Here is a 14257-nt window from a genome sequence, read left to right as displayed (position 1 = left end):
CGCGCCCACGGAGGCTTACTCCGTACTTGTCACCGGGTTCCAGTGGATGAGATGGGGCTGAGAGTCAGTCGTGCAGATGCCACCTCTTAAACTTGCTTGTTTAATTTAGCCTACCGACTAGTATGTTCACGTCGTCGTCCTTTTCACCTTTACGCAAAACACCACCGAAGTCGACATGGCCGCATGGGACAGACGGAGGACTTCCGCTGCGCGGTTCCCATTTCAGGTAACACCACCACCGAGTCCCAATGGAACCATGGACAGTCGAGGAAGCCAGCCGTCTCTATAGATCAACAATAATAACCCTCCAGCGATCAATGTCGTGACTTCTCGTCGAGTCCGTTACCACTCCGGTCGCGATCGTCAGGCTTCACAAGACCGACAACCCCACCACCGGCAGCAGAGGGGACAAAGAAATTAACGTAACACCTCTTTGTTCCTCATCGTCGGCGATCTCCGCACGGTATCCACTCCAATGATAGCTTAGTGTTGGGTCCGTCCCTCGACCGGATCTCGGCCTGCCTTATCCGCGCCTTGTTACAGTTCAATTTGGGTTGACTTGAACGACCCTGTGGTTCCGGTCTTTTTCGAATTGGAAAATTTCGATTCCCAGTACTCCGTATAACCAACGTTGCTAGAAGCCACGGGCGATTGACACTACCACAAACTTCAATCGTCATCATCGCTAACTTGACTACCACCAGGCTACAGTGTTACTACGCCTATCATCTTCCCATCACTGCCACTCCCCTCCGGTGGAGCCTCGTTTCAAACTTGCACTGACTAACGCCGGTAGACGTGCGTGCAAACTAGCCTGCATTTACCTCATCTGGTAGGACTAAATAGATTGCCCTTAGTCTGGGCTAGGAGACTAGTTTACTGTGCATTAGTCCTTAGTAAGAAGTGAGAACGAGATCACTGACAGACGAACAGGCCATTCAGTATGGTGATCTCCCTCGTTGGAGCCGGCTAGCCTCCGCAAATGCCTAGACTGACAGGACTGCGGCACTGCCTATTATTCAACGATGCATGAGCGCAACGCAAAAGAAGCTGCTGCATCCCTACACCTGTCCAGTAAGGCTGGTTAGGAGCAGATCAAGCAAGCGCCAGTCAGATCCATGTGGATATTTTGGCCCCGAGATTAGAGTCTGTCTCCGGCTCCGATTCTACCCAACGTCTTAGCCTAGAATCGCAGAGAGAACTAACTAGTTAACGCTTGCTACAGTCGGCATAAGAAAGAAAAATCAATTCACAAAGAAAGAAAAACAACCCCAACTGCTTGGTGTGCGCAAACATTTTTTTTTTTCCCTTTTGGCCTGCCTGTCGAGTGAGTTTTGGAGAACCCATGTCCCTAGCACAAGCCTATCCTAGCGAGAACAGGCAAGACCGGGGGGGGGGGGATTGGGGAGAGACAAATAAGTCAAAAGGTTCTTTTGGTGGCCGACTCCAGTTATGGCCGAGTCAGGTAGAGCTAACCGAGGACAAAATGACCGAGCGGTTAACTCAATGATGACCTTACCAGGCAGGCAAGTGACGGGAGTGACCCGCCTTCACTTGCCATGGCTGGCAGTTGTTGCCAGGTTGTACCTTTAGCAAGCCAGCCAGCCAGCCCACTTGGAACTGATTCCCTTGTCCTTTGAATGAACGGAAATTGCTTGTGATAGATAGATACCTAGCCATTTAATTGCTTCCAACATAAGCCCTGCTGGACAAACCCCTTTATGAAGGGTGCTCGAGTATGCGAAACTACCGTCAAATCTCATTATCCAGAGGATGTGTGTACTGTATGTACTAAAAGCACCACAGCTTACAAGCACACAAGCACACAAGAAAGAAAGAAAACTCTCTTTTATTCTCCAAGTGGAGTTTGACTTTTAGTGAACTGTATGTACTCCGGAGTACCTACCGGTCTTCTCTTCGTACTCCCTCCCAAATCTAGGAATCTAAGTCCGCCGCAATCGCCGCCATCAGCGCCGGTCGGATCTCGGACCAAACACACATAACCAGCAGGAAAGACTTGGGAAAAGCACGCACTTTTCGGATGTCTCTCGTACCCGTCCAGACCTTAGTAGGTAGGAGGGTCTCACACTTAGGTACTCTGGAGTTTTGTATGATAGAGGTTCTTGAGCCAGCGCAGGCACGGTAGAATCTGGTGTCTGTTACTCCGTGCCAGATTTCGCCCGAGGGCATCCCGGGGAAACATGCCCGGGCCAGTTCTTGCTGAACCTCACGCACTCACTCACTCACGTGCTTGCTGGCTGGCTGGCTGGCTTGCTGTGCGGACTTTGGCTTTGCTGGGTAACTACGGAGTAACTAACTTAACTGTCTTACTCATGCCTGACTCATGCCTTACTCATAGTTACCTCACTACGTAACTAACTAACTAACTACTCAATAAAGTGTTTCGGGAACACCCAACTTCGCCTACTATCTCCGATCTTGTCGGCGGTCACTTATTCATCTAGTAGTTACTGTACGTAGTAGACTAAGGAAGGACTGTACTCTACGTACATTACACAAAATAATTCGAACATCGCATGGCGCGTTGGATTGCTGACCCGAAGAGTCGGAGGAGTTGTTTTCTCCTGTGAGTACCATTCCGATCTCGATTCCGGCGTTTGTCACTGTATACCTAACAAACCCCGAGGTTTTCGGGGTAGGGCCTCGGAGCTGGAGTTTGGGGGGGCAGTGTTAGTTATCCGACGGATGAGTGTAATGTGGTATTGTTGGTTACTGTACGGAGTACTTTGAATACGGATACGGAGACGTACTCTGTGGTGGGTTGTGTATGGTAATTATAGGGGTATTGTATGTGCTGGGTTGTAATGGTTGTGTATTAATATCGTGATAGCTGGTTGGTTTGATCTGGGGCGTGGAGGAAGGATACTTAGTGATCAAGTGAGAGAAGGGGAAGGGGAGGGAAGGGAGATAGTTAGGGATGTTTGTTGCTCGATTTCTTTTTCTTTGGTGGGTGGTGTTGTGGTGATGGGAACTATACCTGCCTACCTAAGTATATTTCTAGCGGATATAGTAGGGCGTCCAACTTCATCGGATATAATAGCCTTACGCAACTTAAAAAAGGCTACCCGGTAGAATACAAATGCAGCGGGTGACTCTCGTCTTCGCATATTCCTAAGTCTGGATATGACATATGAGCTAGCTGCATTGATGGCGCTTGCTTTCATAGAACTCGGTAATAGTCATAGGCCTGAAGCCACCTTAATGTACAACATGAAGAAAGAAATTGTCCTTGGGGCATCGTAGAACGCTTGAAATGCCGTGTGTACTGCAGAAGATCCACAATTTAGATCATGGCAGAACCGTGGACACACAACAATCAGACATCTAGTCCACATGGTAGCCAGTCGCAGTCTCGCATCTGTATATGCTTAGCCAAAAGCCCAAACCTTATGTGCCAAGGTATGCAGATAGGCTTCACTTACGGATCAGCCGCGTACTGAACATTGCACTGTTCGAATTCAATCTCGCGGACAAAGGCGGCACGGAAGCGGACGGCGTCGTCGACACTGCAGAAGCGGAACACGATGCTGCGGGCCTGGAGTCGGTTTGATCAGTTGAGGGAACTGCAGGGTCAAGGGAAGACAACTTACTTCACCGGGGACGTAGGTGTCAATCATCTTCTCCAGCTTGCCGTTCTTGGAGGTCGCCAGCTTGACCAACTTCTCCATATTGACATCCATCTGGGCTCCGACAGCACGAACAACACGGGTGGCCCCGACGGAGAGACTGAAACTGAGACTGGAGCTGACAACGTCAACCTCCTGGCCCATCTCCACAAACACGGTGAGCTTCTTCTCCCGGTCCAGATCGATGCCGTTGGGGTATTTGTCATAAAACGCCTTGCAGGCATCGGCTTCACAGAACAAGATGTGTGCAGTGCCAGAGGAAGTCACGTTGATGCTGTCGATGGCACCCCCGTGCACAAGCGAAAGGACCTTGGCAGGGCTACACCAGGCAGTGGGAAGACCCTTGATGATAACACGACGGATGCGAGCAGCTGATAAATAAACAGGGTGTTAGTCTGCATTTGAGGACAATGAAGTGGGCAAAGGGGCAGCAGTACCGGGCTTGTCACGAGGAGCGGGAGGACCCCACGACTTGAAGGTAGTGAGGTTCTCGCGATCTTCCTCCTCCGAGGGGGTATGGGTAACAGGCAAGCTGGAGGCGGCAGCAGCAGTAACACGCTGCTTCTGCTGCTGCTGCTGCTGCTGCTGCTGCTCCTGCTTCACAGTGTTGTCAGCTCCGTCCCAATCTGTGACCGACTTCTGAGTCTCGAGTCCTGCTTCAAAATCTCCAGCATCGGACTTGGGGGGAGCGAATCCGTCGAAAGCATCATCACCGGGGATGCCAACTGGATGCACAGGTGAAAATTAGTCTGTGTGGCTCTCAGGTTGAAGTGTGGGTGACCTACCGAAGTCGTCATCGCCAGCAGTCGCGTTGTAGTCCAAAGCGTTGGCGGAATTATCCTCACCACCTTGCTTGTCATTAGACACATCCTCAACCTGAGCGGACGAGTTGAAGTAGTCTCTCTCCGGCTTCCAGGCGCGCGCAGCAGCCATGAAGCCGGCGGTATCGTCCACGTCAGCGACGGGATACATGTTCGCTGTTTTGTTGTCTTTCTCTTCGGTGTAGTCTTGTTGGGTAAACAAGCTAGGGGATGTGTTCTGGGGTCTGATGGAAGGGGAACAAGAGGAGGGAGATGTAGAGGGTGAAACCAGAGCAAGAGAAGACGCTCTGAGTGTGTTGACCGAGTCAACGAGGGAGGTCCTCTGGTTGCCGGGTGAGATTTGAGAAGCCTGCTGATTTTTCCACTACTTGTCAGTATTTCAAAGAAATGGTCAGACTGGAACTGGAGCAGGCGGGAAGCAGAGCGCGAACTTTGACACAAGCGAGACTGGAGGAAGTCGAGAAGGAAGAGTTGGACGGACCGCATGGAGACGAGAGCCCTTCATTGTCGGCCACTTCGCAGCTTTAGGGGCATGGTGGCTTTCGTCAAGGCTGGCCAAGGACGCCCGATCCATAAGAGAATCGAGCACCCCGTAGATAACTCCTGTGACACGGTTGGCGAACTCCATGTCTCTAGAGGAGTGATGGTTTACAAGGTCCAAGGCGGAGGAGGAAGCTGGTGACATTTTGGAACGAGAAGAGAAGGCATGAATGATCACCATAACATCCAACGGCTCGGTGTATCTATAAAAGCGAAGCTGAAATGAGTAATCTCCCCAAGTGAAAGCTACGGATTGAACCACGGGAGATTCTTGGGGTAATTCACCGGAGTTCTTCAAAGCGTTTGTAGTTGAGACTTTGCTGCGCGCGTTACATATATCTCTTGGGCTAATGGAAAGGCGGGGGAGACGAGGCTCTCAAATCAGGACCCTCAGTACAAACAAACGCATTACCAGGCGGTGGAGATTCACGACAGCAAAATGATACGTGCCAACTTTCAGCAAAGACAACCTCAAGACGGCATCGGGATGGTTTCCCACCCCTTTTGTCCCTCTTCGCGATGCTCAACAATTACCTGCAGCCCCGGGCGTCCACAGAAGCCGTCCTTCCCTGCAACCCTATCAACTGTCTGGAACGAGCCACTGCCATCTTCTTTTTCATCTGGAACCCAGACTGTCTGTTGTACATTTTGTCCCGGAATCTCATCTCGGCGAGGATTGAACCATGGTAGTCCAGCAAGGCGACTGATCAGATTTTGAATCAAGGCATACAGTCTCTCAAATCGTCGAGTCGTCCCAAGCCAAGACAGAGTATGGGGATCATATGCGACACGGACATATGGGTTTATATAAATGCCGCTATCTCCCCCATTCGCCAGAGGTTCCTGAATGTCAGCATGGATGAGGCAGCACTCAGACGCTTCCCAGAACAATTCATGTGAAGCACGAAACTGAACTGGTGTTTCAACGCCCTTGTAGCTTTGGCTTTCCGGAGATTGCTGGAAGAACCGAGCGTCGAAAGCCACCATGCCTGACCAGCAACTGCGAACCCGCACGGCATCTTTTCCGGATAGCACATCCTGTCGACTTTGACCTTCTCCCGCAGTTGAGAACCAAGGGAAGATAGGAAGCCCCATGCTGTAACCCTGCAAGTCCCGCGTCGCGTAAGTATCATAGAACTTGAAAGGATTGACGAAATCGATAGCACAGGCTGCGCGATAGTGAGAAACGCCATCGTCCGCTACATTTGTAGAGAACAAGAGGTGAAGTGCGTCGACCGGGTTGAAGGCAATATCATTCAAGTACAAGAGCCTGTCGTAATGCACATCATGCTGATCGCTCAAAGGCCGTAGGGCTCGATTTCGAATTTCAGCCAAGTATTCGATCCGTTTCGTTCGCCTTGACCCATCGGGCGCCACGATTTTTGCAAGAGAGTCTAACTCGAGATGCTCTTCGAATACGATGGATTTCTTGCATGTGACCTGTGTCTCCAGGCTGCGAAGCGCCCGCTCCCCGTCCGCGCCGCTGTCATTCTCATAGATACTCAAGAAGACATTGCTTGGCCCAAGCAGGTCAATTAGCCGTAGCACACTATCTCCCCAGTGTCCCTGCGCCAAGTCGCCATCGCGGTCGTACAAGCTTGCAGCGATGAAGACTTTCTCGTTGCGGGGATTTCCACGGCCGGGTTCAGTCGATTGCGACACTGCATCCCGAAGAGACGAATAATGTGGCGGCAGCCGAGTATACGAAGGTCGGAAGATTGACGTTAGGACGATAAGCGCAAGAATGATACCTGCGGCGGCATGGAGGCGAAGGCACCAGCGGCGAAACAGCAGGCGGCGGTAGCAACCACGGCGTGTTGAGGCCGATAGGAACGGTCGCGAAGGCTTCAGGCTACGATAGCCAGAATAGGTCGAAGAGAACAGTCTCAATAGGAAAGGAACCTTTCTCAGCATCCGTCTGGGTCGCGGAGGCACCTGCGATTCGAAATCGGCGTCATCGAGATTGAAGCTCTCCTGAGAGTCCGCTGAAGAGCGAGTTTCTAGCTCATACTCATCTGGGTGAAGGAGACGGGCAGACATAACGAAGGAGAAACATCACAGAGAGTTGGATAATATCAATCAGCCCATGCCTGGAATTCGTCGTGCCAAATCAGCATCGATCGATTTGACGCTGGTTGCCATTTTGGAGATTCTCTGACCGATCGACAACGCAACGCCGCCTTCTAGGAGAAGGTCTCGCTTATGTCATCTCCCCTGTGAAACGAGCACTCATAGTTATGCAATCAATTTCGATCGGTTACGGGAAGGAGGAGCATTGCGGCACTACTGTACTTATACTATCTGCCCACCCCACGGACTTTGCAGCGCCTGCAGTACGTAGATGCTGTACTACGAAGCCACCTACCTAGTATGCTTATCGATCTACCTCTTTGAGTATGGTACTGTACAGAGTTGACTACTTTGGCTAGTGCAGCAGCAGCAGCAGCAGCAGCAACATTCGTGTCTGCCGTGCTTCCTACCCTCGCCGACCCCTCCGATAACCCCACCGGAGATGGAGTCATCGCTGTCATAGGTTACCGCAGAGGGCAATGATCCCTTGGGATGCTTCTCCAGCTTTGACCCAGCGCCTTCTGGACGGTGGAGCTGCTCCCCCTCCAAGTGACGTAGGGTCTGGGCCATGGTCCTCCGGCCTCTTATTCATATTGAGGTTCCCGGTCTTCCTAACCGTGCTACTCATATCTTCATTTGTGTTTCCTCATATCAACCATCGCATTACACTTCATCTTTTCCCCCGCCTCCGCACTTCAAGACTTCCGCTTCGATCTAATCTATCTCCTTCAACGCTACCCACATCGGATCTCACACTGCGCGCGATCATGACGGATTTCAAATTCGCAAACTCTTCCGAAAAGGTTCCTGGTGACGGGAACCTCCCCGCCGAGTTCTCCATTAAAGCGAGCCCTTCAACCGACATTTGGGCCAAACCTCCTTCCACAGAGCCTTTCAACGCACCCATCCTGTACAGAAGCGTGCCAGTGCAATCCTTCAAGAGGGCCAGGGTCGCATTCAATGCCCTCTGGAAACACAAGTACGACCAGGGAGGCGTGATCCTGGTCCTCAATGGTGCCGATGGAACTCGAAAATGGGTCAAGTCCGGCATTGAGCTTGCCAACGGCAGGCCACACCTGAGCACTGTCGCCAAGGACCGTTGGGCGGACTGGAGTCTGCAGCCTGTGCCGTCAGGTGGTGGAGCGGCCACCCTGGAGATTGTCCGAGAGTCGGATAACAGCTTATGGATCTATCTGGTTGAGGGCGTTCAGAAGTCTCCCCTTCGAGAGGTGACCTGGTTCTTCGAAGACACAAAAGTGCAAGACCTTTGGATCGGACTTTATGCAGCGAAACCTTCGGACGAAAAGGAGGATCTGGTAGTCAACTTCGGCCACTTGATTATCGATTCGGCTGAGTGAGGGGTCTCATTAGATCTGTGGCTGAATGTAATTTTGACGTTGTCCATAGACATCTTGTTCAATGTATCTTCAGAAGCACAAATCTTTAACATTCTTCATATTGTCAGGAAGGGTACTTACTACACATGGATGTGCCTGTGAAGAGAAATGGTAGGTCTGTCGCCAACTAGCGTCGGTGAATGCAGCATGCGTTGTGGTTGTGTAGTCAGCAGGTACAGGATGCTCTCGCTGTAGTTATGCATTTTTAATGGCCCTACCATGACCTTGAAATTTGCAGTGCCTAGCTGATTGGTCGTCTGATATGCATAATTTGTGAGGTTTGCAACTCATTTCCGAGGCATTTCCCCAAGCCCATTCGATGCAAGACATGGCAATAGATCGACGACGGATTCAAAAAGACCTATTTGAACAGGCTTATTCCGACCTGACCATATATGCATCGATGAAAATGGAGTCCGGGAATGTTAACTGTTGTTCAAGAGTAATGAGTTCGAAAACACGCAAACCACGTGAACAGAAACCAAGATACACATCAGTTGGAGTTCAGCGTAACAAATGAATTTGTGAGCATGATAGTGGGCGATACACGAATCAACGGCAAGTAGTCGTGACAGGAGCGCCATCTGTTCTCAGTAACGCAAGCCAAATGCCCTTCTCTAAATGCCCTCTCTGTTCGTGGTTTAAGAGCCGAGATCTGGCCATGCTTTCCTCGAAATCGCCGAGCAACCCTCAGAGTCACGCTAGAAATCACCGACAGGTCGTACAGAGGAAACATTAATCCCCGAGACAGGACCTTGTCAAACTTGGAGACTTTTTTTTCTTTTCTTTTATTTTGGCTTGCAAGCATTGATGGACTAACGAGTGGGGTCCATTTAAGGCTCGTCACAGGTCGAAGTGCACCTACCACCTTCGCGATCTGAGGGTATCTCTTCATTGTTCTCACAGCGGCTTGGGCGGGAGGGAGTTATTGGGGGATACTATAATAACTCGCAGGTGACCCGTGAGCGCGCTATTTCATCTGATCCTCGTACCTCACTCACCCTGCTCGGTCTGTTGGTGGTGTGGTGGGAGAACGGCCTCCGATGACAGGTCGGGTTGGATGACGCGGTTGCTCCCGAGTCATCCATGATCCATTCTTCCCCGGGCGAGCTTTGTATCTCTTAAGCCCAATCAGGAAATGGGTCCGGGCTTCATTTAACAGTGATGTACCGGTAAGGTCGGGTTGGGGGGGAAGAGGACGTGGAATTTCATGCTAAGCACTTTTCAAAGGGTCGAAGCCGCATGAGGAGCCCGGTGAGATGACAATACCTCTCCTTGGATTGGGCAACGCGGTCGAGTCATGCAGAGAGAGGTGCAAAGCATTCCAATCAACATCGCTTCACAGAGGTCTTTGGGTCGATAAATCCAGTTTCAAACAGGTTTGTCGTGTCTGCACGCATGCAAGGGGGTGGAAGTGGATGAAGCGGCGATGCGCAACTTCATTCTTGCTTCCAAGTTGTCCAAGCAGAATGCCAGCCAGCCAGGCGGTCAGACTGGGGAAAAGAGGGATGAATGGATGACTTGCCTGAATACTTCCTACCTACTACTGGAGGAACAGTACTGTGTCATCTGGTAAGTATAGAAATCCATCATGGATCTTGACTACAATGTATAAGAGTCGGTTGCTACCAACCAAACCATATACAAATAGCAAAAAAAAAGAAAAAAGATGAGTAGCGGAGAACCACTTTTCCCTTTAGTCTACTAGTCTCCACGGACCACTCATCTATCCTTCACCACCACCACCACCACTACCACTACCACTACCACCATCATCTGATCCCGGCTTTTCCCTCCCCTCCCCTCACACTGCCGCTCGGTCCGACCGCCGGACCAGGTGATCTTATCATATCTGATGTTCTCTTACACTGCGTAATATTCGACATCCCGGTCACTTGCCACACTATCTTCCTTCCCATCCCCACCCAGCTTCCGCAACCACCACGCCTCTTTGGGGTGAACTCCTGCAGTCGAAGCCTTCTCTGCAGAAAGGCCAGGGGTACCTACCGGCTCTTGTCGACACTCGATATCTTCCCCTCCCCCCACCTCCATCTCTATTATCTATCCTCTACCTTGGTCGTCCGCCGCGTGTAACCAAGTATCTGTCAATGAACTGCCTGGGGCGCAAGGCACAAACTTTTGTCACCACTTAAACTTGCCCGACAGGCAACATCCGCCCGCATTCGACCTAACGATTGGTGCTGGATAGAAGCAAATTTCGAATCTTTTTTTTTCTCCCCCTCTCTCTTCCAAGTATTTATTCGCTGCAGCAACTCTGCGGGTGCCACACTTCCCTTCTGGGCCACGGGCGTTCAGCCCATAGGCTAAGTCCTAGCTTCCCATACCGACTTGCATAAGTGCGGCCTGTCGATCGTGGTCAGTGGTGTGAATCATCGTGAGGGTCTGATTTGTGACTGGAAGCCTTGGAGCTCAGCCCCTTGTGCTTCCTCCTGCACTATAGATCTGGCGATCCACGCGTTGCGCTGTGTATTGACTTGACTGTCTGCATCTGGTTACCTAACGCAGGACTGGTACCCAAACCCATCTGACCTTGATTCAGTGTCCACCAGTCTATTAGCTCTGCCGTTCTGACCTGTACCCCTCATCGGGGATTATTCCTAGTCTCTGCGCTACTTGACTCCTCCTTTTCGTTGGTCGCCTGTTGATTGCTTTTTCTCTTGTCGGTGGATCTGGCTGGTTCAGGTCGCAGAGACTCCTTTCCGTCCGCGCAGCCTCGCAAGCGTCAGCTTGTCGCCTTTTCTCTTCCATGTCGATGCTTCGGCTTTAACACTATTCAACCTCCTATCCACATGCTACTTTCGCCTTCACAACTACTCACGACTATAAACCGAGTCTCCCACGGTCGGTAGCAGTAAATGGACCTTGCCCTTAGTGCGACTCTGCCACTCGATCATACATCATCCAACCCGACACACCCGCAATGCCCTTAATTGATTACCGCTCGAAAGTTTCATATGGCACAATCAGTCAAATGGATCAATACAACGACGAGGAAGGAGAACATCTTCTCCAAGCAGGATATGAGGCAGGCGGGCATGACAGCGATGTAGAGTCCTCGGGGGATTCTATACAGGAGGGTGTCAGGAAGATTGAAGCAATCAACCTGACCTGGACCACACGGTCTTTGATCATAGCATATATCAGGTTTGTGCTTCTGGTGTTTGTGGAAGGGGACTGAGAACTTGAAGGCGCATATGTACTAACGATTCTGAAGCATATTCCTCATGGCATTTTGTACGTCCCTTGAGGGTCAAACCGTAATGTCCCTTTCGGCATATGCTACAAGCGCTTTCAGCAAACATTCGTTGATCTCAACTGTTCTTGTTGTTCAGAATGTCGTTAATGGTCGGTACACTGTCTGAGGCTGGATACTCCTAGTTTTGGCTAACCGTCCATCGCAGCTGTCATTAAGCCACCCATGGCAAAAGTCGCTGATGTTTTCGGCCGTTTCGAGGCCTTCTGCGTCAGTATATTGATATACGTTCTCGGATACGTCCAGATGGCTGCGTCGACCAATGTTCAGACATACGCCTCAGCCCAAATCTTTTACTCCGCCGGTTCAACTGGCCTGCAAATATTGCAACAGGTCTTCATCGCCGACAGCAGTAGCCTCCTCAACCGTGCACTTCTTGCACTCCTACCGGAGCTACCCTTTTTAGTGACTGTCTGGATCGGGCCGACGATTGCAAACGCGGTGCTTGAGCATACCTCATGGCGCTGGGGCTACGGCATGTGGTCAATCATTCTGCCCGCTTCGTTTCTTCCTTTGGCACTCTCACTATTGTTGAACCAGCGCAAGGCCAAGAGGCTGAACCTCATTAAGCCCAGGAGCGCTCACCGTCGTGGATTCATTGCCGCTGTTCGCCACACTTGGCATGATCTTGACATGTTCGGCTTGATTCTGCTGTCCGCGGCAGTGACCTTGATTTTGGTTCCCTTGACACTGGCGGCCAATTCCAAGAACGGGTGGAAGAATAACAGCATCATCGCCATGATCATAGTTGGTATAGTCTGCCTTTGCGCTTTACCTGCTTGGGAAAGCTCGAAGAAGTTGGCTCCCAAGCCCTTGCTTTCCTTGCACCTCCTCAAACAGCGTACTGCTCTGGCAGGTTGTACTCTGGCTTTCTTCTACTTCAGTATGTCAATCTTCGCGAATTACCCCGAGGCTAATGCCTGACCAAACTAACATTTTTGAAGTGGCATTCTATTTTTCTGTTCAGCCGTACCTCTACTCTTATCTCCAGGTTGTCCAGGACTACGATGTAGCGACAGCGGGTCGTGTGACCCAAACGTTCGCTTTCACATCCACTATTGCCGCCTTCGGAGTTTCGATCCTGATCAAATATACACGGCGTTACCGCGTCTACGTCACGATTGGCTGCGTGATATACATTTCTGGGATATTCCTAATGTTGACCTACCGGAGAGAGGGGAGCTCACCAGCTTTGATTTTGGGGACCCAGGTGATAGTCGGTGCGGGCGGTGGGCTCCTCAATGTACCTGTCCAATTGGGAGTTCAGGCCTCCGCCAGCCACCAGGACGTTGCAGCCGCCACGGCAATGTTCCTTACCTCCATGGAAATGGGCGGTGCCGTAGGAGCCGCCATTTCGGGCGCCATCTGGACACATCACATTCCACGCAAACTACAACAGTACCTTCCCGACGAGGCCAAGGCGGATGTTGGTGAGATATTTGGAAAGTTGACCAAAGCACTTTCTTACCCTGTGGGCTCGCCCGCGCGAGTGGCCATCAATCGAGCCTATCAGGAAACCATGAACAAACTCTTGGTTCTGGCACTGATTGCGACCATCCCATTGATCCCCCTGAGCCTTCTCATGTCCAATTATCAGCTCGACAAGGTATGTCACTATGAAACCCTGTGGCGCTTATATGACTAACAGGCGCAGATGGGCGAAACCCCAACTCATGAGCCCATTCCTGCAGAAGCAGAAGCGGATGAGCCTGAATCTGAGGCACACTCGAAACGATCTGAGCGTTGAGAGGTGTCTTTGATGGTTGTTGTGCATGTATAGACACATGCATACGAAAATGCTCCCGCAGGGAACAGCGAAAAATGCTTGTCGCCTAGCATTTTCCCTGTCGATTTCCGCGCCAACGCGCGGTAACCCTAGTGTACTAGGGATCAACAGGCGGCCACCTCACGGCCGTTACATCGTACCACCCTGATCGATCGACTGGTCATGGTATGGGGCCGCCACGACCGTTACCCTGGCTTGAATTGGCTTGCAGGGGTAAATTGTATATGAAGTTATGACACCTGAGCTGCAATGGTGAGAAATGAATGGTCACCGGCAGAACGACAATGCGATTGCTTTCGATTGAAATTTGTATAGATGACATGATTAGATTAGATGACCTTTTGTGAATATTTGTACTTATCAGCGAGTCAGCCTGCATACATAAACCTCATGAGACTTGGGACACCACAAAGAGATTTTGCCGTAGTAGGCTTAGAGGGGCGGCAGCGCCGCGGAGGGTAAGTCGATGGATAGACAGAGTAGCTACTCCTTACACACTCAATTTACTAGTGACTTAATTAGTATCCTGGGGGTGACCTGCGGGAAGTCATGAAACTTAGCGTCTTGCCGAATTATTTGAGTACTGTGGATCCTCGCTATAACGAAACAATTGGAAAAGGCCGATCAGTTCGTTATAACGAGGATTTCGTTGTAGCGAATATAGGTTTTTGGTGTGTGAACTTATATCGGAGTATACATGTCCTGAGACCTGATCCTTAAAA

The 14257-nt window shown here is 50.9% G+C and overlaps 4 protein-coding genes across 4 annotated transcripts; 2 read left to right on the top strand and 2 right to left on the bottom strand.

Annotated features, from left to right (window-relative positions):
* Positions 1-3172: 3172 nt before the first annotated feature.
* Positions 3173-4948, bottom strand: BO72DRAFT_451076 (uncharacterized protein). Its single transcript, XM_040945403.1, has 5 exons — positions 4433-4948; positions 4085-4372; positions 3612-4018; positions 3444-3556; positions 3173-3379 (listed from the first exon to the last, which is right to left on the bottom strand). Exons 1-5 carry the CDS (start codon positions 4617-4619, stop codon positions 3346-3348), a joined length of 1029 nt encoding a protein of 342 aa, XP_040797980.1. The 5' UTR covers positions 4620-4948; the 3' UTR covers positions 3173-3345.
* Positions 4949-5162: 214 nt separating this feature from the next.
* On the bottom strand, positions 5163-7293 carry BO72DRAFT_451075 (glycosyltransferase family 69 protein). The gene has a single exon (XM_040945402.1). The coding sequence runs from the start codon at positions 7046-7048 to the stop codon at positions 5480-5482; it is 1569 nt and encodes a 522-aa protein (XP_040797979.1). The 5' UTR covers positions 7049-7293; the 3' UTR covers positions 5163-5479.
* Positions 7280-8782, top strand: BO72DRAFT_217522 (uncharacterized protein). Its single transcript, XM_040939737.1, has 3 exons — positions 7280-8432; positions 8486-8622; positions 8694-8782. Exons 1-2 carry the CDS (start codon positions 7558-7560, stop codon positions 8523-8525), a joined length of 915 nt encoding a protein of 304 aa, XP_040797978.1. The 5' UTR covers positions 7280-7557; the 3' UTR covers positions 8526-8622; positions 8694-8782.
* Positions 8783-11416: 2634 nt separating this feature from the next.
* mirC (siderochrome-iron transporter MirC) lies at positions 11417-13496 on the top strand (the record flags this gene model as incomplete). Its single annotated transcript, XM_040941598.1, has 5 exons — positions 11417-11640; positions 11711-11841; positions 11898-12632; positions 12694-13355; positions 13404-13496. 5 exons carry the CDS (start codon positions 11417-11419, stop codon positions 13494-13496), a joined length of 1845 nt encoding a protein of 614 aa, XP_040797977.1.
* Positions 13497-14257: the final 761 nt, after the last annotated feature.

Source organism: Aspergillus fijiensis (assembly GCF_003184825.1).
Source record: "Aspergillus fijiensis CBS 313.89 unplaced genomic scaffold BO72scaffold_53, whole genome shotgun sequence".
Lineage (NCBI taxonomy): Eukaryota > Fungi > Ascomycota > Eurotiomycetes > Eurotiales > Aspergillaceae > Aspergillus > Aspergillus fijiensis.
This window is presented reverse-complemented; position numbering and strand designations above follow the sequence as displayed.

Coding starts and splice junctions, on each gene's coding strand:
- BO72DRAFT_451076 (XM_040945403.1), bottom strand. CDS start 4,619: ATGTATCCCGTCGCTGACGTGGACGATACCGCCGGCTTCATGGCTGCT. Junction 4,373..4,432: donor TGCTGGCGATGACGACTTCG/GTAGGTCACCCA, acceptor CTGTGCATCCAG/TTGGCATCCCCGGTGATGAT. Junction 4,019..4,084: donor CGCTCCTCGTGACAAGCCCG/GTACTGCTGCCC, acceptor TTTATTTATCAG/CTGCTCGCATCCGTCGTGTT.
- BO72DRAFT_217522 (XM_040939737.1), top strand. CDS start 7,558: ATGATCCCTTGGGATGCTTCTCCAGCTTTGACCCAGCGCCTTCTGGAC. Junction 8,433..8,485: donor TTGATTATCGATTCGGCTGA/GTGAGGGGTCTC, acceptor CGTTGTCCATAG/ACATCTTGTTCAATGTATCT.
- BO72DRAFT_451075 (XM_040945402.1), bottom strand. CDS start 7,048: ATGTCTGCCCGTCTCCTTCACCCAGATGAGTATGAGCTAGAAACTCGC.